This window comes from Cucumis melo, chromosome 9 (genome assembly GCF_025177605.1).
Source record: "Cucumis melo cultivar AY chromosome 9, USDA_Cmelo_AY_1.0, whole genome shotgun sequence".
In the NCBI taxonomy this organism is placed as follows: Eukaryota; Viridiplantae; Streptophyta; class Magnoliopsida; order Cucurbitales; family Cucurbitaceae; genus Cucumis; species Cucumis melo.
The window spans coordinates 4,753,854-4,777,439 of record NC_066865.1 but is presented as its reverse complement, the minus strand read 5'-3'; the positions used below and the strand labels follow the sequence as shown (position 1 = coordinate 4,777,439).

Genomic DNA, 23,586 nt, shown 5'->3' with positions numbered 1-23,586 from the left:
CTCCACCTTTTCATAAAATTCTTAACGTTTCATCTATGGAATCACCCATTTCTTGACTTTTTTTTTCTTCCAGAAAACGTTAAGTATTTAAAATCACAAACGTCAAGAAAGTCTCTATTCTAGTAGTGATTCAAGAGGTTTACAAATACATAACTATCTTGAATTACACAACTTTTACAAGATAAACATTTAGGTTCCCCTTAAACCACTTGATGTGTGAACAATGTATTCGATCTAAGCTCCCCTTAGATCATATGCTTCACACTCCACCATTGCGTTTCAATGTCTCCCCTTTGAGAGAGACTCCTCAAAATAACCTTCAATGTTAGGCTCCCCTAACTTGCACAAATCCTCCTTAGTGAAGTGAATCGCAAAGCCAAAAACAAGGTGTTCAACACCACACACCACACGGACAAAGTATTTCGTACGAACTCACTGTGAATGCAGAATCTATTAGAAGTTCCACCTTAGACTTCTGTCTTCTACGTATATATACACACACACCATGCGACCCACAAAGCCCACAAGCTGTGTTTTAGGTCAATGGACAAAGAAACAACCAAATTTACTAGGATTCCGAAAAAAACTAAAGGCCATGGGACAAAGCATATCTATATTTTATCAATTATGAGTTTTTAGTTCAATGAATACACTCACAGCCAATTCTTATATCAAAAGTAGACCATTTTGATTTGTTATTTACAAATATTGAAATTTTTATAGTTAAAAAGAAAGAAAGAAAGACTTAGTTCATACATGCTCCAATGACATGACATTCTTTTTGTTGCACATTTGAGCCGTTGTTGGTTTGGCTTTCTTTTAAACACTCCAAAAAGACCGCTTTTACACCATCTCATCCCAATTCCACTTTCTACTTTCTACCACCAAACCCCCAAAATCAATCCAAATAAATAATAATTCATAAATAAAGTTCTCATTTACCCTTTTTATATTTATTTATTTATTTATTTATTAGGTTGAGTTGAGCCGTTGAGGCCATTTTAAATTTAAAATTTGGCCGTTGAAGTCCGGTATTGAAATTGGTCTCTTCAAAATGGGTCCCTTTTCCGATTAAAATAATATTTATAAAACGTCTTAGTCCATTTCAACCCAATTCCATACTTTTATGTGTTAAATACTCTTCTAATACTAAACTTATCTTAAAAGATTAGTTTTACCATTTTCAATTATTTATAATTAAATATTTTGTTTCATTTTAATTTAATTGGTTTCTCTCCTTTCATTTAATACACGAAGCTAACTATAAAAAGTTTAAATAATCAGACTGAGCTCGACTCATTAATATTGACATTCACATATTCTTTTATCTGTAGGGATTGAAAGTTCAGACGTTAAAATTAAAGAATTAGAAGTAATATGATTTAACCATGTTTGGAGTATAAAGTATATTTTAATAAAAGAAAATTATGGGAGGACCCACTGAGGAAAATTTAAAAAAATATTAAAAATGGGAGAATCATCTTCCTCCTTTTGCTTTTTGTGTGTTGTAAGTCGTACCGGAGTTTCTTTTTTCTGTGGTTTGAAATTCAAATTTTGAAAGCTTCGATTTTCCGACATGACAAAATAATACCCAGAAACCCCATTTTCAATAATACAATCCCAACAACACCCATTTCTCTCTCTTCCCTTCTTCTTCCTTTTGTTTTTGTTTCCTTTCACTTGGAGCTTCCATGGCAGATTCAACATGCCTCATGCACCACCCTTTCTCTTACACTTCCGGTTTTCCTAATGAATCCATGGAGGTCAGTCAGTCCCCACCATACCCTTTTCTTCTTATTATTTTTAAATAATTTGTTTCTATTTCGTTCCTTATATCAATCATTTCTTCTCTGTCTTTCTCTGTTTCCTTTAGGGTAATAATCTTCCAATTCATGCTCTTTCTCAGTCGGTCTCCTTCGGGAGATTCATGTCGGAGTCTTTGTCTTGGGAGAAATGGTCTACGTTTTCCCACAATCGATATGTTGAAGAAGCTGAGAAGTTTTCTCGCCCCGGTTCTGTTGCTCAGAAGAAAGCTTTCTTTGAAGCTCATTACAAGAAGATTGCTGCTCAGCGAGCTGCGGCCTTGCTTGAGCAAGAAAATGCTGCTGCTTCTTCCAAATCTCTCGAACAAACTGAAACTAAACAGAATGGCTCTGCTTCTCCGCAGACCTCAATGTCGACCTCTAATGGCGTCCAGCAATATGGGGTTGAGGTTGTAACTGGGCAAGATTTTGTCACCATTGCTAATGGTAATGGCAGTTCCGACGGTTCTTTGCTGAAGGAGGAGAAACTTGATAGCAGGGAGGTTGAGGGAGGTGATTCTGGCCTTGCCCACCAAGTGATCGAGGAAATTACCCAGAAGGTTGTGGGTGTTGATTTGAATGATGGGCTGACTGGAAATGAGTTCAATCGGACACCCCAGATGGAAATATCTCTTCCTAAGGTAATGCTAGCTGTTTCTCATTCATGTCAAACTAGGAAGTGTGTAGATGAGAGTGGCAAATAGGGATAGAAGGATTATGCTTTAAGTTTTCCTTTTGAATTTGCGAATCTGGGAAATGGATATTGATACTATTAGTGTTGTTGCAGAGTTCCCGTCAGAATTGGGAGCAACCGAGCACCATTAGCAAAAAGAAAGCAGCTACTTCATCATCAAAGCTTCTATTGTTTGACAGATCATCTAAGATCCTCCCATCTACACCCGTCAAACCAATTTCTCCAGCTTCTTGTCTCAACAATGCCACTCCAAAACAAGTTGCCAACAAATACTCAATGGAGTCTGCAGATAAACGAAAATCTAACATTGCCACTCCAAAACGAGTGGCTAACAAATATGTAATGGAGTCTGCAGATAAAAGGAAATCTAACATTGCCACTCCAAAACAAGCTGCTAACAAATATGTTATGGAATCTGCAGATAAAAGGAAATCTAATATTGCCACTCCAAAACAAGTTGTTAACAAGTGTGTGACGGAGTCGGCAGATAAAAGGAAATCTACTCCTAAATCTCTTAGGATGGCTGTCAATTTTACACCCATTCGAGAACTCAACAAGTTGACTTCAACAGTGATGAGAAAGATTGAACGTTCAAGAGTTGGGGCCAGTACTTCGAAACCTGCTAAAGATTGCTCAACTCCTCTTAGGACACCGAATACGGTTGCCATGCTTTTCATTTTTGTCTACGATTGTATCTTTTGAACATGGGGATTTCTTTTCAGTCTGTTATCTTTGGTTATCTCAGGCAATGAAGAATGAGTCCCAAAAGCATCCTTCTGCTACACCCTGGTCGGAAAAGAAAAGGTAGTAGTTTCTCTCCTGTCTGCTATTTGAGTTTGATCTTCTATGTTTAGCAACTGCAAAGTGGCCTTGACATTTTGTATTTAAGTTTTCAATTCGCCAGCTGATGGTGACCAAAATTCTTGTGTGTTAATTGCAGAAACAAATTGTACTCGCCGTTTTCATTTACCCCTTTCAGCTTGCGAACTGATGAAAGAGCAGCAAGAAGAAAGGAGGCAAGCTTTTGTTGCATTCTCCTCACGTGTTTTTTTTCAAATACTATAATCTCTGTTTGTTCAATTGCTGATTGATTGCTTGTTTCTTCTCAACACTTACAGAAACTCGAAGAGAAGTTCAACACAAACGAGTCACAAAAAAAGGTGCAACTTCAAACAAAACTAAAGGTAACAAATAAAACATATTACTTGGTAATCTGTAAACCGACTTATTGACAATGAGTCATGATGTAACGGACTAACATTCCTGTAGGAGAAAGCCGAAACAGAAATAACTAAGCTGCGCCAAAGTTTCTGCTTCAAAGCCAGGCCACTGCCAAACTTTTACAAGGAGCGAAAAGCACAGAAAAACGAGGTAAACAAGTGATTTTCCACTTATTCGGCACAATTTAGAGTAAAATCTAGAGTAAGATCCCACATGCTGATAGCCTAAATACAACAAACAAGGAATTTGTATAAATACTGTCCCTTTCTTTTCTAGGAGGTTCTCAAGTGTCATCCCCCATCGCCAAAACTAGGAAGAAAGGGAAGCCCCAAAATAGGAGAAGCCACAATGCCTCATTCTGGCCATATGGCTCCAGTTAAAAGCACCAGAGGCACGAATAAGAATGCGCAGGGGAAGACTCGTTCTCTGTCTTTACAAACTTTAATGTCTGCTCATGAGAACACATCTCCTAACATTCAGCACTAAAGGTCAAGCAGAAGATTCCTTCTCAAAATTTTCACTTACGCTGAAGCCTTGAAGCCATTTTCATTTATTCATGAGGTAACCAGATCTCGACGTCCTCTAAATTACAGTGGACCCATTTTGTTCTACTGATAAAATCTGTCAATTTTTATGTAACAAAGCCTTGTTTGATATGTACTACTGTATAAAAATATCGGTATATGTAGAGAACATTGATTTGATGGGCTATGAAGTTATCATTATTCATCAGAATTCAACAAAGTAAGTAGAATCTGAAATTGGGGAAATAGAAAACAGTGAAAGATTGAATGAAAAGGATATACAAAGAACAGAGTTAGATATTCCAAGTGTTTCCCTCTAATCCTGGATTTACAGAGAGAACCCACTTCGTAAAGTTTGAATAGAGATTGAAACCATTATTCATATCCACATTGATTAAAGTTTTGAGGCAGAAAAGTCACACAGCTATGGATGCAAGCTGCCTGTTACTTTCCAACTGCCTCATTGTCCATTAGATTGCTTGTCTTTCTTCTACCAAACACCAACTGTCATCTCCCTCCACTGCTTCGTCCACGACGAATTCCACTTTGTGGTAACTCCTTTCATCTTCATCATCCACATGATGATGAATACCTTCAACCCTTGATTCAAAATCTGTTACTTTCTGCAGCTGATAGTCATCGTCGTCGTGGCGATGAATATCTCCAACCCTCAACTTAACATCTATTTCCTCCAGTGACTGATCGTCACTGTCATCATCGATGATGCTCGGGCATTCATTGAAGTCATCCATTGAGAAGTCAATGAGGAGTTGGTGAAACTTGAACTTACGAGATCCCTTGGTTTTATCCTTGGCCTTTTGAACTGGGTGTAGCCTGCAACCAGAGCATCGAGGCTTGCTGCATTTTCCGGTGAACTTGGAGTGGTTGGTAGGCTTGGATGAGACCTTAGTGAAAAGGCCAGCAGTAGGAGGGAAATCAAGCTCGTTAACGAATCGAGTTTCGGGTCTGGGGTTCCATGGGGAAGGGATGATCCGGTAGGTTCTTACCATGCCATGTTGGCGACCTTCCCTCTTCATTTTGGAGTGGTGAAATTGAGGTGAGGAGAGAAGAAAAGGAAAGAGAGGATTGAAGGGAAGAAGAAGGAAGGTTTGGAGTTAAATAGAAAATGAAGAAGGAAAGAAGCTTGGGAGGCAAGGACAAGGAGTTTGATTCTGTGCCACCCTGACAATTCAATTGCGCGTTCACCAAGCAGTTGATAGTTGACTTGGGATTTGTTTTTATTTGTTTTATTTTATCCTTTAAACTTTCCTTAAAATACTATTTTATACTCCATTCATTTCGAGTTTTGTTTTATGTTAGTTTTTTTATTACTTTTAATTGGCTAATTTTAGTCTTATATTTTCAATAAACATTTACTCACCATTGGTTTTTTTTTTCTAAAAAAATTTTGGCCTCTATTAATATTTTCTTTGTAAATTGTGAATATATATAATTATTTAGGTTTGGATATATACTCTTTTTTCTTACATAAAATTATTACAATTATTCAAATAATTTTGATAAAAAAAATTAAGTGAATAAATTGAAGATTTACATTACATGAGAAAAACCTTAACAGTTAAAAGTTAAAAGAAAAAAAAAATGAAAAACAATATTAAATTCAGTGCATGTTCATAATGGTTTAAATAACTTTTCAGTTTTTTCTTTTGATTTCTATTAACTTCTATGATTATATAATTGAAAAAGCATAGAAGATGGTAAAAATATTTATAAAACGTAGTAAAATTTTAAATTTTATTAATGAATAATTAATATTTATTAATATATATTAATATTTTTAATAGATATTGATCAATGATGAATCTAAAATTTTGCTATATTTTGTAAATATTTTGATTCAATACTTCTTTGATGAATCGATTTCCACGGTCAAATTAGGATGATGGTAAATAATAAAAACATTCGCCAATGTTGAAAACATCAAACTTGTGCACTTGAAGATGAAAAGGAAGGATGGTGTAGAGAAGAAATGAAAATACAAACACACACACACACAGATATATATATATATAAAACGTATTGTAGTATTTAAATAATAATAAAAATATCGAATAAAGGAAACAAATTAGAATATTGAACCATATAAACCCAAAATTTCAAAATTGAGGGGCTAATACGGTCGTATAAATTTTTTGACAATGCCAAAATTTTTAGCTTCCATTCTCATAATTCATGCTCACATCTTTACCCTTTAAAAGGATCATAACCAAATATACGTCAACTAATTATTGAAAAAGAAAGAATTTCACTGATAATCGCAAAATTACAAACAGAAAGGAACCCAGAGGTGAAAAACTTTTTGGATCTTGTAACTTATAAGAATTTATACAATTTGATCTATAGTTAAATATACATTTATACTAAAAGAATATTGGATCTTATACATTAGTAAATTCTTCCTAGTGTGAGAAAGTGGGGATTATATCCGATCTGCTAGCTGAGGGAATTGTTCCAGAAGCCAAGTTACACCTCTTATGGCTGTCTGTAATGGAAGAAAATGGATCAAATTATGACAAAAACAAAAACTCAGCAACCATCTTCTCAACAGGAAAAAGAAAATCTATTTTCATCCATGAATGTAAATAAATACGACTGTTACATTATAGTAGGTGAAGCTCAGGCACAGATTGCTTTAAGTAAATAAAATCCATTGTACATTTGAGATTTATCTACTCATAGCAGAGTAAGCAGAAGAGAGTTGATCAAGTCAAAGTCAAAACTCCGATTTGTCTGTATTTGAAAATCTAGAAGCCACAAAGTCGTATGAGTTGAGAAATTATGCAAAGGAAAGGACTATGGCATGTTCAAAGGAATTTCTTTAGTGCATTTGGAAATTGCGAGAAAGTGATCTGTTATTAGACATCATATGTGCTGCTACTACATACACATCAACTCCCGAGAACTTTATTCCATATTGTTGTGGCAAAAGACTTTAAGCAACTTTCGTTAAGAAAAAATAAAAAAGACATCCCTCTAGAAGAAGACTCCAGCTAAATAGAAATAGAAAGCACGGTAACTATCAATATCTCTAAGAAGAGTGGCTGATATCAATAATATCCCTAAACCTAAGGAACTAGATAGAGAGAGCACTAACTCGTTTTTTGCATCACCAAGGATCCTCATTTTAATTAGAGGAGTCTCATATTTCAATTTAAATGAACATCTATCCAGCATTTAGAAATCTCTAGGCCTCTCGATGTCCTGTATGATTTAGCAATGTGCTATAATTTTAAGTCTAACTTTGAACAAAACCGCTAAGAAACAAAATCAATTGAAAACAACGTGATAATCGTTGTAATAGCTCGGTATCTTTGGATATTTCCCACGAGTTTGTGGCAGTAATGATGCTAGTAATCTAAAACCACAAATAAACTCCTCTCTTAACCACTCACAACGCTAAACACTCCTTCATATCAAATCCAACTGCTTCTATAGGCAAAGACAGCTCCATCATCTCAAATATCGTGGATCTTATAAACCTCAAAAGACTGCACTTTGAGGCAACTAGACATGAAAACGAGTCAATGAATACGACATGACATTTCAAGGTCATCACTTTTGGGGATATAATTGATGATTTCTGTCAATGACAAAAATAGTTCATAAGAACTAAACTCCAACAACATTAATTGGTCCTAATTTGTCCCAAACATATGAAAGAAATCAGCCTCAAAAGCTTAAGTTACTTGATTATTTACCTTCCTAAGAGATAGAAACAATGTATAACTATGATTAGAGAACTAGGAGGAGCACCCACATCTTTGAGCAAGGAAAGACAAACAGAAAGAAAAATCAAAATTAACTTACCAAAGCCATCTCCCCAGGCTTGAATGCAGGCTCAACGCTGTCTCTTGCATAGCTGTAAATTGAAACAAAGCAAGTAAACAACTTAATTAGCAACCAAAGTCAAGCTATTAACTCTGCATATTTCAACAAGGTGAGGGAAAAGAATAGAAATATTACTTACATAATTTGTTTCTTGCCATCAACATCAGCCAAACGATAAAAGCTGCATCCCTTACTAAAAGGAAACTCTTTCCCTTTCCATTCTACAATGAAAATTTCAAACAATAATCACTGCAAGAAACAAATGCACTAAAACTCAATGTAACATATGAAATCAAAGTTACCTAAATGCCAAAGTACACCCAGAGCTGATGAGTCTTCGGTGGATATATCATCAATAACAAACTGAAGATCCTTACTGATGGAATCGTTAAACTTTTTGAAGAAAAGAAGAATGTCCTGCATCAATTGGGTCACACAATCGTTATAAATATCGCATAAATCCAAAAGGGGTTATGTTATTACGAGCTGAGGAATTGATAAACGGGTGCATACCGTACCTTCCGACCGACGAAAGGGCGGGAAAAGACGAGGTCCTCGTAAACGCAATTCTCAGCAATGAGGGGTTCAACGGAGGCGAGGTCATGGCGGTTGACTCCGTCGTAAAATTCCCTTACGACATGAGAAGCGGATCGGAGGGTGTCGAGAGGGGCGTCGGTGGGTGGAGATGGAACGGTGACGGCCGGGTTGTCGGAAGAAGAAGATGAGACGCGAAGAGGGGAATAGTGTGTGGGTCTGGGAATCGAAGGAGAAGTGAAAGAATGGGAAATTGGAAATGGAGGAGGAGATTTTTTGTGGTTGAAAATGGGAAGGGATGGGGATGAAGATGATAGAATCGAGTTCATCAGCGCCGCCGTCTCTTCACCTGAAATGTAGCCACTCGTCGACTTCTAGTTCGCTCCACAAAAATGGTGAAATTGGGTGATGCTTCCGTCCGCACGATAATTATTATTATTATTATAATCCTTTTTAAAAGAAAAAATCTACACTAACCTTTAAAATGTAAAGAAGAGAACATATTGATGAGATCAAAATTGATAAAATTGAAAAATGATTTTAGTTCATTGATTTGTTAATTGATTAAATATATTTGTTTAAGTTTCATAACCCTTTTTGTGGTTATCTCATTAATATTTTTTTTCCCTACTTACAATATAATACAAATTTGATTCTTTGGGACGTTTGTCTTTTTCAAAGTTCAACTCATATATTTTGTGGATATTTTTCTTGCCTTTCTATACTAAGCTCAAGAAGCATTCGTTGTTAGAGTTGACACATATGTGTATTGTTTATTCTTCATCATCAATTCCACATAACTTTGTGTTTGCAACAAACAACATTAGAATTACATCGACTCCAAACATACTACACTGTTTTAGGGGAGTCCAAAGCCGATTCAATCAAGAAGAATTTCTCATCCTTAGAGGGAACATAAGGTTTGTTCTTGAGAAGGGAGTTCTCATACACTTAGAGGGAGGCTAATTCACTCGAGTGAACAAAGAGAAGAAAGAAAGATAACTTCAAGTGAGAGGGAGTATCAGATACTTAAGGAGAGCCTTAAGTTCTTTACCATTAGGAGAAGCCTAAGTTCTAAAGAGAGAGAGAGTATCACATCTAGAGAGAACCTAACTGTTGACTGAGTTAACTTTATAGTTATCAATGTAATCTTGAGTGTACACATAAAAGTGCAATATTGGAATCTCTTTACTCAATTATATCAGTGTACTATATCTTTCTTAGGTACACTATCATCGTACATAGGTGTTGCGCCTCTAAACTGGACAACCAACTTTTATGTGTTATTGTTACTTTTTTTTTATTATTGATTTAGTATTGTTTCTATGGTTGCTAAGACATCTTGTGTGACATCTACAACTTGTGTGATAGAACCGCTTTTTGAAATTTCAATAACCTTTCATTTAAGAGTTGAGATATTTGATCTCCTTTTTCACAATATTAAATAGATTTCTAATCTCAAAGCTCATATAACAACCGCTATGCCATGAAGTTGATTCACTCAAATGATGATACGTTGACTTGTTGGAAAAAAGAAAATATTATTATTGTGATTGGATGTAGATGGATAATTTATTGATTACAATATGATTTTCACCATTAACAATTTTATTATTATATAAAGTAGATCAATTTGTGTTTGACACTATGTTGAGGAGAAGAATCCTCAACTTGAAGTCGATTGTACCTTTCTTTAAAGAAAGAAAAGACGTCAGGTTATTTTGTATGTCAAGGTATAATATAACTCATATTTTCTCATTAAAAAACATCAATTTCAGACATCAACAACCAACTTTTAACTTAGGAATACTTAAACTTTAGAGAATTAACCAATGTTTTAACATTAATCATTCTGAAAGAATTTCCTCGAACTACCAAGTTTTAGGGTAAAAGAAATGAAAAGGAAAATCAAAATTAAACTTTTGAAAATACTACTCTTACCCACGCTAAGGATACGTATTGAATTTGTTATTATAGTCAAAATTAAACATAATTTTTTTAAAATTATCTACGAAATTTTAAATTTAAAAATAAAATAAAAAGCTACATCAAATTATGAAAGATTATATCGACGCCGGTAAAAATATTGAGTTCTTAATTTTAAGAACATTTCGATGAAAATATAGATAAAACATCAATTTAATAGAAATCGCTTGAAAAATTATATAAACAAATTTTTTTTTGAAATAAATTTGAAATAATAAATAAACATTTGATTATTATCAAATAAATAAAACACATCTATTATCTAGTTATATTTAATTCTAGTGAGGTGTTTTTAGTACAACAATTGGGACTAGGAAAAATCGAACCACTTACTTTGTAGTTATTAATCCATTTGAATGTCTAAGCTCTTGTTGTGCTTTGATGTTTTTTTTTTTTTTTTTTTTTTGTGTTTTGATGCTTATTATTGGGTTTCATGGATTTTTTTTACAATCTATTGGAAATATACACATGTAGACATTGAACTTGTAGAAATGTAAAAATATAGACATACCAACGGAAGTTTAATACTATGATTATGACTACAAATTGGTAATCAAGATTAAGAAAATATTAACTATACTTAAAAAAAGAGAAAATGGTGGGGCAAGGGAAAAACCAACTTTCCTCCCATAGACCTGATTTACGAGTCAAAATAGATATAGTTCAACTAATAAAATATGTAATATCAACATCAATGTCTATTCCCATATTATAAAATAAGATAAGGACTTTAAAAGGTTTTAGAGATTCGAGAGAAAAATCTCAACCTAGTGAATGGTAGCTTAGCTACCCCTATGTTGTTCACTGCAGATATTTTCATTTTCAAAACCATCCCAAAATAAACAATCAAGAGCTAGCGAAGATATAGATACAACCCAATTTCCTCGTATCAAGCAATAGAATACCGCTCCTAAATATGTTTTATATTTACATCTAAAGCTTCAATGAAATTTGTTTCATCTGTCAAAGTTGACAAAGCTATGTGTTTCTTTTTATGCCATGATTTGACAAACCTAACCTTACACGTCCTCTGATTGTGGGCGATCCGGAGGTGTGATAAGTGCCTCTCTGCTCTCGTCATCGGCTTTCTGAGACACGGTTGGCCTCTTGCCGGGATATAGTACATAATGTTGAAGCATGAAAAGAAGATCAAAGAATATACTTATCTGCAAAATTGTATAAAACAGCAAATGCATTGTTAGCAGTTGAGAAGTAACAAATCTTTCCCTTCTATTGTTCCAATGCATAGAAATGGTCTCAAATGCATTGTTAAACAAGAAGTTTTAGGACTCAACAAAGCCGTAAACAAGATTGAAGTTTGAAGTCTCACAAACAAATAAAAGAAAGAGAACATTTATCATAGAACTAAAGAAGAGTCCATACCAAAGAGAGCAATGTCTTCCCAATATTGCCATAAAAGTTAACCCAAGAATCTGAAAGGAAAAGAAAGTTGAATTATGTAACCCAGGTAACAAAATTCATACGCTACAGTCGAAAGGCAAGGACAAAGATAACATACTTTGATCAATGGACTGCACTACCATCTGTGCATAATTTGCCAAGCCTCCCAGAAAGTCGAGCAGTATGTTGCCAATGCTGAATCCATCAGTGCTCTTCCGCAAAAAGTTCATGATTGCCTTTATAAATAATGTGTTATGAGTATGTATCAAAACGTACACATTTACCTTACAAGTTTAACTGGAATAATGCAATAACTTAGACAAAAGATATCAGGCTCAGCCGTGATGATTTGTTGATCCTATTCATGTAAATTTTAAAACAAGTAAAAGCTGATTTTCTATCCTGTTACACTGATTTTGATTTTTATGGACTGTCACCAAGGTGCAAAGCGTAATAAATTCTGAACTAATCATCCTAATATTGTCATATGGATTCTGGTAGTTACTGCTGGGTCAATGTCTCTTTTGATAGCAAAATGTAAACAAGCAAGAAATTCTCACCTGAGGTATGTATTTAATAGCCGTCATAAATACTTGAATTGAGCTGCCAACATTAAAGATCTCAATGTTAACAGGCAACTAGACTTAGGATACTCTACAATGAAGCCATAAATTGAGTGACAAAATAATAATAAAAAAAGAAAAAGTAAAAAGGAGGAAGAGTTTTGTTTGATATGAGGTTGTAAAACAAGAACAGCCAGTACTACCACTAATAACTAGAAACCCCCTAAAAAAGATAGAACTCAAAAAGATATCCCCAAAAGACCATCTAGCATCAAGTATGATCATGTAGTAGAGCTAGAGTAGGTGAGGAAACACTATCATATTATTCCATTCACTGTTCCCTTGGCTGAATTTCTTTTTAATAAATTTGATTTGTTGCCTTAAGGATATTAGTTTTTGCTTCCCGAAGTTCTTTCTGAATCTAGTTAACTCCAAGAAGATTAGGCTAGAGTTTTTTCAAAAATTGCTTAGAAGCTCTATAGTTAGCTTTTCAGATCAAGGGAACAAGCAAATCTTCAAAGATAAATTATAAGGTACTTGTTGAACATGTACAAAACAGCCTATAATTGCAGTGTTTTACCTAAATATCACATTCAGAAAACTTCTTGAGAATCCACTTACTTGAATATGGAAATTAGCCAGAGCCAAGAATGGCTAGACAGACCAATGAAGAAACAAATTGCGGCAAATATCCATACAGCAATCACAATTGTCAGAGATATTTTGGAAACGATCTGAGTTCCGCGCTGTAAAAGTAAAAGAAATCAACTTGTGTTACTAAAACCAATATTTAACTAGACCAGGAGACAGAACAAACATAAAATTAGAGAAGAATCCTAAACTGCTCACATCATAGATCACAATTTGGAATAAGGTGATTGCCGTCAACAGAACAGCATGTATTGAGAAAGCAACGTCATTTGCAGCAACAGGTATCATCTGAGAGATCCAAGAAAATCGACAACATCAATAGAAATATGTCAAACGGTATATCTTTTCTCGTGAGGTTGGAGGTTAAATCCCTCATCTCGTGGTTGTTGTATTCAGAAAACAAAAGAGTGGTTGTCGTGTTCAGAAAGCAAAAGGTGAAAGGATAAAAAACTCAATACATGCACATTTATCAACTAATGAAGTAATCGGCAAAGATAAATTTAATTATATACATCATCTAACAAGTAATGCACACCAATACAAATTAAATAGTAGGGACATTGAGTTCAAACTTCCACACCCAGATTTTACTGACGACAATATGCTTGTAGTTTGGAAATCCAACACAATAAGGAATTCTAAAGCGGCTAAACACGAGATACATTCACGGAATGCAACAACTAATTCCAACATCAAAACATGAAAGCACAAGAACACACAACTAGAAGTTCATGCCTAAAATTTGAACAAAAAAGCAAGAAGGCAAAAACCTGATCGTAACCATATTTCTCAAAGTACTGTTTCTGAACAGCCGAGCTGAAGTAAAGCGAGGCGTTATATATCAAATACGTCGAGTGCTTCGTCAAATTCAACAGCACAAAATCGAAGTTCAGTCCCACGACACTACATCAACAAAAAGAAAATAAAATAAAAAAAAAACAACGATAACATCAAACAGAACAAGAAATCAGATAAAAAAAAACAAAAAAACAAAAGGAGATCAAGAAAAGTACCTTTTCCTACGGAAATTTAAGATGACTTGAGGATAGAAACTGATGGACCAGGAAACAAAGGCGAACCATCCGAGAACTTGGTAGATGATCTCGAGCGGAATCGAATTCCAAGACGCCATTTCTCTTCGTTAACTTATTTATTTCCGGCGAAGGCAGATGAAAAACAAGAAAGAGAAAATTGCCGTCGGAACCTAAAATTTGATTCTTGAAATCAAGACTGAGAAGCAGAGAAAGACGACGAACGCCGAGAATTGCCGGCGGAAGGAGGGAAGTTTGACCGGCGGAATTAGGCCCCCACTCTCCAACTAAGATTTAAACATTTAAAAGAAAAGAAAAAAGGAGATTAGAATTTTGGTGTCCATTTCTTCGTTTTGGTGTATTTTAAGAATAATTTGTGGTAATAAAATGTTATAAGTAAGGGTATGGTATGTCATTTGGAATAGAGACGTAAAGAGAGGCATATTCATACGGAAAGAGCTCAAAATCGTCTATTATTTTATTCACTTTTTTCCATAGGTTTGTGCACCCTATCCATATTTTAGCCTTGATTATAAATATACTTTACTTTTTTAAAGAAGCAGAAACGAAAAAAATAGCATCATCACCAAATTTATTATGAAAAATAATGTGACAGTATAATTAATCGAAGAAAATATCGATAAATGTAGGTGTAAAAACAATGGACTAGAACAACGATTTCCACTCACATGACTCCACATTCCATCGAATTTACTTTAGGCTGTCACATACAAGAGAATTCGCGGTTTTCATCTAAGATTTATTATAAGTATCGTTATCAAATAAGTATTAACGGAAGCTATTAGTCTAGTAGATTTTTGTTTTCAATGCAGTGAATGCCACCTCCTATGTCTGAGTTCGAATTTTTCTTTTTTTTTTCTTTTCCTATTTTACTATGTAGTTTCGACTTGAGATGCATTTTTTTGAAAATATAATTTTATTAATACTTTTTTTTATTATATATCAAATTACTTGGAATAGTTCACAGGTTTCTTCTTCTAATGTGGCAGTTTAAAGTAAACGGATGAGACGTGACGCTATGTAAATAAAAATTATGGACTTAGTCTTATTTTTACCAAATATTTTTTTTCTCCACTATTTTTGCCATTATTTATTACGATAATATGAATTTTTTTTTTAGATTCCCCATCTTATTTTAGGGAAAATATCGTTTTCGGATATCATGTTTTGAAAAAGGCGTATGTTTGGTTTTAAGTTCTAAAAATCTATTTTTTAAAGGCTTTTTTTAACTTCATAAGATTAGACTTATTTAGTATTTCAATTTTCAAAATGTTCCTTTCTAGTTCTTGAGTTTTAAAAATATGTTTAAAAGGTTTACGAGGATTTTGAATTTGTTTCCAACAATTATATTTACCCTAAAACCATTAATTATTTTTTTAAAATCAAAATCTTTTAATCTTATTTTTAAAAACTCATAAACTTTTAAGTACATTTAGAAAAATAAGATATCAAGTGAATGTATTCTTATAAAGGTAGAATAAATTTTTAAAACCTAAAGACAAAACTCATACTAATCAAAATCTGGAAATTGAAAAAGTCACTTATGTTTATTTTATTTGGACTATTAGAAACTTATTTCTAACCATTACATCTCTTTACCCTACCTCCACGTACCCAAAGTCCAACGTTTTCCAGTGCACACATTTTATATTTTGAGAAAACATCCTCAAACTTGTTATTATGTGCTTTGATTGTGTTTAAATTTGGTACAAAACATAGATTAGATTATTGAGTTCCGTAGAAATTGATAAATTACTTTTTAGTTAGAATTATGAAGTGAAATGGAGGAAAGTGAACATTGCTTTAAATCAAAAGAAATTAGATACATTTGATTATGTTTAATTTATTACAAATCGATGCAATTCGTAATGCTATTGATATTTACTACAATACTTTTTAGGTATCTTTAATTAAGTGACATGTAGATGTAGTCTTAGTGAAGTCATATAGTTTTAATTAAAAGATGATAAGTATACATATTTTGATTTTTATTTAAACATAACTTAATTATGGATAGAATTCTTCTATTTATATTCAATAATTCATCATTATACCATGGTATATGGTTATTGATTTTTGACCAAACTAAGAATCACTAATTCTTCCTTTTAAGTAATTTAAATGAAAAAGATTTGGGAAAAAACATATGAATTCCAAATACTAATATTAAACAAAATAAAAAAAGAGGGAGAAGAAAAAAAAGCAAAAATAAATAAAATGGAAATTGAGTTTAAATTTTCAACAACGGTCTATAAAACAAAATAAGCACAACGAAATCATGAAAACGATGAACAAGGAAATCCTAAAACACAATGTACAGAGCCAACGAAGCAGAGACGAATTTCATAATCCCCAGCCAAGAAATTGGAGTCCTCACAGCAGACGATTTCTCAGAATCGGAAGATTCATCATCCGCCATCACCTTCACGATCATCCTCTGCCCTTTCTCACAGTGTCCACTAGCGCCGCTGATGAAGTAAAAAGTTCCTGATCGGTTGAATTGGAAGACGGTGTTTCCAGTGTTGGAGAAGAAGCTCGGCTGTGTGGAGTTACATCTTTTGTACTCTTCGTTCGTCACTTCCATCACCGAATCCTTCTTGTACCGGAAACCTAGTTTCAAAAACAACACACAGACACAATGCTAATGAGTAGAAACGGAAATCAATTTATTTTTAAGGTCGACGCTACTTACGGACGGTGTCACCGGCTTTGAATCTGTTTTCTGAGGCCCAATCGTTGTAGATTTTACTGTCGTTAGCCGGAGGAACTACCCAGCCTTTGAGGCCACCGACTTGGAATTCAAAAGAAGCGACAGCGGAGAGGGAGGTGGTGAGAAGGAGTAGAGTGAAGAAGGAATTGGAAGCCATTGATTCTGGTTGTAGTGAAGTGCATTAAAGAATGTAAGTGAAGGTTTAATTAATTTGGGGAGAAATTTATAGTGGTGTAAATGGAAGTTGAGAGGAGTTTGAATAAAGGGCAGTTGATTTTTTGTACATCCATGGCTTTGCTTGCACGTTCAGACCTACAATTTAGGGTAATGGAGAATGAATCATTGTGGTTTTTTTTCTTCTGTTTGGATCGTGGGAAACTAGAAGAAAAAAGGGTATTTCTTCTCATTTTTCATGCTTTAGTATTTGATTGGAGTATTATCCCACATCGATAAAATTCTCTTGAGCGTCTTCTTTATAATGACTAGGCAAATGTTTCTCAACTGCCGAGCTCTGTAATGGGAGCTTGTAACCCAAGCGGGGGCACCGAGGTGGTTGAAGGTTGGTTCGTTCCGCCGTGTAGGGCTTTACTGAGATGATTTCTGGCCTGCCCAATCCAAGTTGTGAGCTGGGCCTTGGGCTCTCGACGTAGGTTGGGAGTCCATTGCTCGTAAAGATGGTGGGCACCGCGTGAGGCTGGATTCACAGAGCAGCGTTACCACCCACTCTCAACGGTGGAAGGATAACGGGCCGATTCTTGGTGAGTCTAAACATTACACAGTGGGTTGTTCTCAGCCCGACAACCACTTTTTTCATTTTTATATTCTCCTTTTTTCGTCTCTTTTTCTTTTTTCATTTTTATATTCTCTCCTTCTTCGTCCCTTTTCTTTTCTTTAGTATTTGATTGGAGTATTATCCCACATCGAAAATTCAACTTGAGCGCCTTCTTTATAATGAAGTAAGCATTTCTGTAATCATCGCCGAGCTTTGTAATGGGAGCTTGTAACCCAAGTGGGGGCATTGAAGTGGTTGAAGGTTGGTTCGTTCCACCGTGCAGGGCTTTACTGAGAGATGATATTTGGCCTGCCCGTTTCAAGTTGGGAGATGGGCCTTGGCCTCTCGACGAAGGCTGAAGAGTCCATTGCTACTAAAGTGGTGGGTACCGCGCGAGGCTGGTTCACAGAGCAGCGTCACCACCCACTCTCAACGGTGGAAGGATAACGGGCCGTTTCTCGGTGACCTAATATAATATTGCACAGTGGGTTGTTCTCTGTCCGACATCCACTTTTTTCATTTTTCTATTCTCTTCTCTTCTCTTCTCTTCTTCGTCTATTTTTTTTTCAAATAATAATATATCGATGAATTGTAGAGATAGACATCGAAAAATAATATGAGAGTGCAAATTATTCCAATAGAATGAAATTTAAAGTTTTTGCAAGGCTACCTGGATTCTTATTAATCTTTGTAGAATGGAGTTTGAATTTTCAAAAGACAACACTTAAATAATAAAGAGAAACTGAAAAGATTACAACTATGTTAATTTGCTTTCCACATCTCTTTCAATTACTACTTTTGGTTCTTCATCAGTTTCATCATTTCCTGTTTTATTTTTTAAAGATATCTGCTTTAGAAACCTCCCAATAGCACTCTCTGATTTGGACATTTTATGTCTACTTGGTCTACTTCCATCATTCTTCTTCATGATATCTTCAAACACTGCCTCCACAAGACTGCCAAACCGTCGTTTGAACGTTGGGAACTTTGATATTGATCTGGTGATCCCTCGAAGCCTTCATGGTAGACAGAAGAAACCCATTTATGGATGTGATGGAAAATTACCAGAATTCGTTAAATGATGAACCGAGTTTATCTAAGTACGTACCTTCGAGCCAATGCCTCGAGTTCGGCACACTTGCATTTAGATTCTGGTGGCAATTTGATGTTTGAATTTTTCATTCTAATGGGATCATCACCCAACAAGACTAACCTAGAGAGATAGTCCTCTTCTTCCTCTGAGAGATTTATTGCTTTGATTTGCTCCTTGATGATCAGAAGAGGACTTAGAAACCAATCAAAGAATACATCTTGTGGTCGGTTTGCGGTAGTAATCTCCGTAACGTTGTCATCTATATCAATTGAAATCTGGATGAATTTGAGAGTTCTTATATGCGCGCAGTCACCAAGCTGAAGGAAATGAAACTTACTCAGAAGTAATCCAGCTGAATCGGCTTTTGCCGAACGAAGGATCGTCTGAAGAATGCAGTAAGCAGGCAAGCCAATGCTAATGACTGTGATGTCATTATTGGATTTGGCATGCTCAATATCTTCTAGTGTTATTAATCCATTGGACACAACAATTTCCCCTTGCCGTTTACACTCATTAAAAAGACGATCGAGAAGCTATACCAAAAAGAGAGCAGATTCCATAATTTTTTATTCAACTTTGAACTTGAAGTAAAGGAATACATTATTCATTATGAACACAGAGTACCTCTAAAGGTTGTAGCTCAAGAATGAGAGTCTTGACCAAATCTGTAAGAGAAGGACAACTTCTAACAGATTGAGATTCTTCTGGTTTAGCTTGCGACTGCATATCCTTCTTCCGATAAATGGGTCTGAAATATCAGGGAAAAATGTTATGTCAAGGCTCACTTTATGCAGTTAAAAGAGAGGTTTTCTAAGGGTAGGGAAAATACCTAGGAAAACAGGAGCCATTGGCCATGTCTAGGACATCATTGCTGTAGTCATCATAAATGGAAATGGATGCCAAAATATAGCAAAGCCCCAACCAAAAAGAGGATTCCTGCAATCCACATTCAAAGGTTTATAATTGGAATAGCTAGTGTTGAGATGTCTTAAATTTGTTATCAAGCGCTTTGGATGATTAAGATTAAGAGTCATTAAAAATAAGAGAAATCTGGGGTCTTGCTGGCTCTCGAAAATGAAGTCACGTATTTAATATATTTATATTGTTTACGATTTTACCTAGGGTTTAGAGAAGTGAGTTGCATTATGAATATTTTCTCTAATAAAATAGTTCTCCCTCAACCCGGAGGTTGTTAACATACTATTAGTAAACTACAAAAATCTTGGTTCTTTCCTGTTTACACTTGTCTTTATTTGTCGATTTCGTAACATTTAAAGATGTATATTTGAGATCTACCTGATAAACAATGACTCCTGCATACGCACCAAGAAAAATGCCGGAGATAATAGAGCCAACCAGTGCACCCACAACAGCTAATGGCCAGAGTAAAATAGCAAGCCCAGCAAATGGAACACATATCGTCTCTAAGAACGGGCCTTTTCGACTGATAAGATCATGGAACAAACGACACCAACCCTTGAACAGCATGAAAGGACATTTATACAGAGCAATAAGTAAGATGACTGGTGTATCAACAACAGATCCAAGGATTCCAATTATAGAACCACCAAGGAAGTCAAGTAATCTGCAAGAAGCTAACAAAAAAGATAAGTGATGGATGCTTGTCACTTTTTGAGAAGAATATGGCATTTAATCCAAGAAGTAAAGAACTGTCTTTTGGAAAGCCTTAACACTGTATAAGCAGTACTGTTTGTCGTTAATCTTTTGTAACTAGCTGAGATAATCAAAAGTATATTCTAGCTTTATGCCAAGTGTTTTGTAACCAAAACGGTTCATTTGATATTTAAATCAAATATATATTGCTTGTTACTTATGAATCAAGAAGCTTAATTAATCAGTTACAAAATAACAATAATAAACCTGATATCATAATATCCTCCATCCGAGTTTCCCTTTTGTAGTAGTTCCTCCATAGTAGAGAAGTAAGAATGTAAACAAACATCACGAAAATCCCCAATAACCAAGAAGGATCCTTTTATGGTATCCCAAGTTCCATCCTGAAATTCATCATACATAAGAAATCAATTATAGCCAAAGGTAACAGAGAAAACACAAAGGAATAACATAAATATAATCGAGGTCGTTGGAAATACGTACATACATACAGTGGAATACTTTATCTGGCTTGTCTTCTCGAGCAGCATCAAATGTAGCCATTATTGGAGAAAGAAAGCCATAAATAGCTCCACCTACAGTGCTTCCAAGAGCGGCAAATTCAGGCCATAAAAGCAGTAGAACAGGCAGTACACAAAGACATAAAACGAGTTTAAGACCCCAACCAAGTTGTTCTGATCTGCAAATAATAAGAAAGATGACTACTTCACACAATCCATTTAGACAACGGAAATGGAAAGCAAAGGTTTATAGATAACACCTCAGGATGCAGTAATATGTCCAAAAAGTTTGGATTGGCCAAAGAATGGCTATCAAAGTAGAATTTGCCATTGTCATGATTAGGCTTGTCAATGGACTGAAAACCATTCCTGAAATTGTTGAGGCATTACCAATGAGAGTGACAAGATTAAACTCTTTGAACATGTTATTCTAGGAGAAACGTAATAAATCAACGGTAATATAAAAAGTGGATCCTATTTAATTAAGTTTATTGTTGTTTACTCATGTTTTGTAATCGTAATGAACTGTGGGGTTCACTTTCCAAATCTGTAATCAAAGAATGTAATTTGATTGATGAGCAAATGATGATCAATCTGATTGTGTTTGAAAATCAGGTGACACTCTCACCGGACAATACCATTACCATTTTAGATATTATTATTGTTACAATAAGGTGTGCAACAAAAAACCAAACCAAAATTGGACGTCTTGGTTCGTTTAAAGAAAACCAAAAAAAGGTATTGGTTCGGGTTAGGTTTTTATGAAAGAAACCGATCAAAACCGAATCAAACCAATGGTATGTATATCTACCCTTGAAAATTAAGTCATTATTAGGTATGTTTTAGTATTTTAATTACTGTGGTCTATGTAATTTGTTTAGAAAAAAGACCAATTTTTCATGGAGTGTATATGCTATTTATTTAGAAAAGTGGCGTCAAACTGTCAAATTCCAATCTATAGAAAAAAAAAAAAGAAATAAACCCAAATTTAACTTAAAATTAGGAAAAATTTTGAAGAAGAATTTCAAAAAAGGAGAACCAAACCTAAGCCGATCCAAATAAAATCAATCAATTGGTTTCTTTTTTCCTTTAGGTTTGGATCCTTTCCTTATAAAATTGATTGGATTGGTTTGGTTCTTTTTCTTGTTTTTGTTTGATCCAAAATCAAAAGAACAGAACTGACTGCAAAATCAAAATACATATAAAATCCGGAAGAGTTCAAAAGAAAGGCAAAGCTTCACCTTTGGTAATGCCGAGTAGAAAAAGCAGAGTGAAGGAAGGTAGATTACGAATGAAGCTCCACATAGAAGGAAAAGCTTCATTTGGAGCTTCCATGTCGACCCTTTTCGCTAAATCCTTAATAATCCCTCCAGGTGTCTCCAAGTCTCTGCCCTCCATTGAAGAATTACCCAAAAACCTTCCCACAAACTCGAACTAAAAACCTTCAGCCATTGCAAGCATTTAAATAAAAAAAAAAAAAAAAAAAAAAATCTCCAGCACACAAATGAACAGAAGTTGCATGGTTTGGTTAAGAAACCAAATCACGTGAAACCGCATTAGAAGAAAAAGTAGATTCATTCATTAGCGATGGGGATTAGACATGGGTTTTAAGAACAGAGCTTCAGAAATACCCAGAAGGATGGGAAGGATCGAATTGGACAAACCCCATGAAAGAAACTATTCAAGATCACGGTTAGTATAAGCACGTAGCTACAGTAGATTTGATCAATCAATTCAATGCTTGTTGCTCACCCAAATTAGGTAGCTGTTTGTTTATTGAACAAGTAAGGATTTGAATTCAAATAAACAAGCATAAATAAGAAGAAGAAGCATACCCATCTTCTTGAATAGTTGAAACAACTAAGGCAACAAGTACTACAACGATATTGGAAGCCATTGAATGCTTCTTTCTCTTTCTTTGCTTATTAAACATACCAAAGAGAAACTACAACGATATTGGAAGCCATTGAATGCTTCTTTCTCTTTCTTTGCTTATTAAACATACCAAAGAGAAACTAATATGAATTAAACTGTAAAATCTCTATTTTCTTTTATGGTGAATGTTTACAATTATACTTAACAAAGCAAGGTGTTATCACACTAAGATCTTTTAAGATCTTATAAGTTTGGATGTTCATTGCGGATAAGTGTAGTTAATTAGAGTCTCATAAGTGTTTAAGCAAATAGAAAAATTGTAAAGTTTAGTAGACTAACTAAATCAAATAGTTGGACAGTTGGAGGTGTATTGATAGGGTTTTTTAGTCTCAATGGTCTACCCTTAATACAACAAGTGGTTTAATGTGTTAGAGATTTCAACATCTTGTTATTGTTTTTCTTATTTCTCTATTCTCATTTCTCTAGCTTACATTTTTTTCTTTTAATTTTCTTGTGAGCCTCTCTTTTATTTATTTATGTACAAATATTGCTTCACGTTTTGTTATTTATCTTTTATTGTTTATTATATCTTTTCTTTGTTAATTTATTCTTTATATATTTATCTGAGTAATATTTATTTATTTAATTATTTTCTTCTTCCCTTCATAACATTATTTATTTTTTTATTAAAATTATAATATCTTTTATGAATATTCTACATCAA

The 23,586-nt window shown here is 34.5% G+C and overlaps 6 protein-coding genes across 8 annotated transcripts; 1 reads left to right on the top strand and 5 right to left on the bottom strand.

Annotated features, from left to right (window-relative positions):
- The first annotated feature begins 1,421 nt into the window (after positions 1-1,421).
- Positions 1,422-4,452, top strand: LOC103498138 (protein WVD2-like 7). 2 transcript variants are annotated; one of them, XM_008460638.3, is made up of 8 exons: positions 1,422-1,763; positions 1,907-2,443; positions 2,590-3,156; positions 3,242-3,300; positions 3,437-3,512; positions 3,615-3,680; positions 3,766-3,867; positions 3,994-4,452. In XM_008460638.3, exons 1-8 carry the CDS (start codon positions 1,692-1,694, stop codon positions 4,201-4,203), a joined length of 1,689 nt encoding a protein of 562 aa, XP_008458860.1. In that variant the 5' UTR covers positions 1,422-1,691; the 3' UTR covers positions 4,204-4,452. The 2 variants fall into 2 exon arrangements, with proteins under 2 accessions (XP_008458860.1, XP_008458859.1); XM_008460637.3 differs by having other exon boundaries at positions 1,425-1,763; positions 1,874-2,443.
- A 26-nt stretch (positions 4,453-4,478) lies between these two features.
- LOC103498137 (uncharacterized) lies at positions 4,479-5,278 on the bottom strand. The gene has a single exon (XM_008460636.3). The coding sequence runs from the start codon at positions 5,276-5,278 to the stop codon at positions 4,712-4,714; it is 567 nt and encodes a 188-aa protein (XP_008458858.1). The 3' UTR covers positions 4,479-4,711.
- A 1,272-nt stretch (positions 5,279-6,550) lies between these two features.
- LOC103498136 (uncharacterized) lies at positions 6,551-9,200 on the bottom strand. 2 transcript variants are annotated; one of them, XM_008460633.3, is made up of 5 exons: positions 8,609-9,200; positions 8,393-8,507; positions 8,230-8,311; positions 8,070-8,121; positions 6,551-6,744 (listed from the first exon to the last, which is right to left on the bottom strand). In XM_008460633.3, exons 1-5 carry the CDS (start codon positions 8,951-8,953, stop codon positions 6,682-6,684), a joined length of 657 nt encoding a protein of 218 aa, XP_008458855.1. In that variant the 5' UTR covers positions 8,954-9,200; the 3' UTR covers positions 6,551-6,681. The 2 variants fall into 2 exon arrangements, with proteins under 2 accessions (XP_008458855.1, XP_008458857.1); XM_008460635.3 differs by having other exon boundaries at positions 6,551-6,740; positions 8,609-9,149.
- Positions 9,201-11,249: 2,049 nt separating this feature from the next.
- Positions 11,250-14,751, bottom strand: LOC103498135 (cystinosin homolog). Its single transcript, XM_008460632.3, has 8 exons — positions 14,239-14,751; positions 13,996-14,128; positions 13,424-13,513; positions 13,196-13,320; positions 12,572-12,614; positions 12,130-12,247; positions 11,994-12,043; positions 11,250-11,776 (listed from the first exon to the last, which is right to left on the bottom strand). The coding sequence occupies exons 1-8, from the start codon at positions 14,355-14,357 to the stop codon at positions 11,630-11,632; spliced, it is 825 nt and encodes a 274-aa protein (XP_008458854.1). The 5' UTR covers positions 14,358-14,751; the 3' UTR covers positions 11,250-11,629.
- A 1,755-nt stretch (positions 14,752-16,506) lies between these two features.
- LOC103498134 (early nodulin-like protein 1) lies at positions 16,507-17,345 on the bottom strand. Its single transcript, XM_008460631.3, has 2 exons — positions 16,970-17,345; positions 16,507-16,887 (listed from the first exon to the last, which is right to left on the bottom strand). The coding sequence occupies exons 1-2, from the start codon at positions 17,142-17,144 to the stop codon at positions 16,580-16,582; spliced, it is 483 nt and encodes a 160-aa protein (XP_008458853.1). The 5' UTR covers positions 17,145-17,345; the 3' UTR covers positions 16,507-16,579.
- Positions 17,346-18,414: 1,069 nt separating this feature from the next.
- On the bottom strand, positions 18,415-22,762 carry LOC103498132 (uncharacterized membrane protein At3g27390-like). The gene is made up of 10 exons (XM_008460630.3): positions 22,229-22,762; positions 21,248-21,356; positions 20,971-21,166; positions 20,734-20,870; positions 20,149-20,437; positions 19,682-19,788; positions 19,477-19,600; positions 19,190-19,385; positions 18,868-19,111; positions 18,415-18,775 (listed from the first exon to the last, which is right to left on the bottom strand). Exons 1-10 carry the CDS (start codon positions 22,383-22,385, stop codon positions 18,517-18,519), a joined length of 1,818 nt encoding a protein of 605 aa, XP_008458852.1. The 5' UTR covers positions 22,386-22,762; the 3' UTR covers positions 18,415-18,516.
- Positions 22,763-23,586: the final 824 nt, after the last annotated feature.

Bases quoted from the DNA above. Each gene is read 5' to 3' on its own strand.
- LOC103498138 (XM_008460637.3), top strand. From the start codon at position 1,692: ATGGCAGATTCAACATGCCTCATGCACCACCCTTTCTCTTACACTTCC. The intron at 3,157-3,241 runs GTTGCCATGCTT...TGGTTATCTCAG, and splicing joins CTCTTAGGACACCGAATACG to GCAATGAAGAATGAGTCCCA. The intron at 3,868-3,993 runs GTAAACAAGTGA...TTTCTTTTCTAG, and splicing joins GAAAAGCACAGAAAAACGAG to GAGGTTCTCAAGTGTCATCC.
- LOC103498137 (XM_008460636.3), bottom strand. From the start codon at position 5,278: ATGAAGAGGGAAGGTCGCCAACATGGCATGGTAAGAACCTACCGGATC.
- LOC103498136 (XM_008460633.3), bottom strand. From the start codon at position 8,953: ATGAACTCGATTCTATCATCTTCATCCCCATCCCTTCCCATTTTCAAC. The intron at 8,508-8,608 runs GTACGGTATGCA...CAATTGATGCAG, and splicing joins GCCCTTTCGTCGGTCGGAAG to GACATTCTTCTTTTCTTCAA. The intron at 8,312-8,392 runs GTAACTTTGATT...TTTTCATTGTAG, and splicing joins GGGTGTACTTTGGCATTTAG to AATGGAAAGGGAAAGAGTTT.
- LOC103498135 (XM_008460632.3), bottom strand. From the start codon at position 14,357: ATGGCGTCTTGGAATTCGATTCCGCTCGAGATCATCTACCAAGTTCTC. The intron at 12,615-13,195 runs GTAAGTGGATTC...TAATGTTGGCAG, and splicing joins TGGCTAATTTCCATATTCAA to CTCAATTCAAGTATTTATGA. The intron at 11,777-11,993 runs GTATGGACTCTT...ACAATTTTGCAG, and splicing joins GGAAGACATTGCTCTCTTTG to ATAAGTATATTCTTTGATCT.
- LOC103498134 (XM_008460631.3), bottom strand. From the start codon at position 17,144: ATGGCTTCCAATTCCTTCTTCACTCTACTCCTTCTCACCACCTCCCTC. The intron at 16,888-16,969 runs GTAAGTAGCGTC...TTTTGAAACTAG, and splicing joins CAAAGCCGGTGACACCGTCC to GTTTCCGGTACAAGAAGGAT.
- LOC103498132 (XM_008460630.3), bottom strand. From the start codon at position 22,385: ATGGAGGGCAGAGACTTGGAGACACCTGGAGGGATTATTAAGGATTTA. The intron at 19,789-20,148 runs GTAGATCTCAAA...TGTGGATTGCAG, and splicing joins CAGGAGTCATTGTTTATCAG to GAATCCTCTTTTTGGTTGGG. The intron at 18,776-18,867 runs GTACGTACTTAG...TCTACCATGAAG, and splicing joins CTCGAGGCATTGGCTCGAAG to GCTTCGAGGGATCACCAGAT.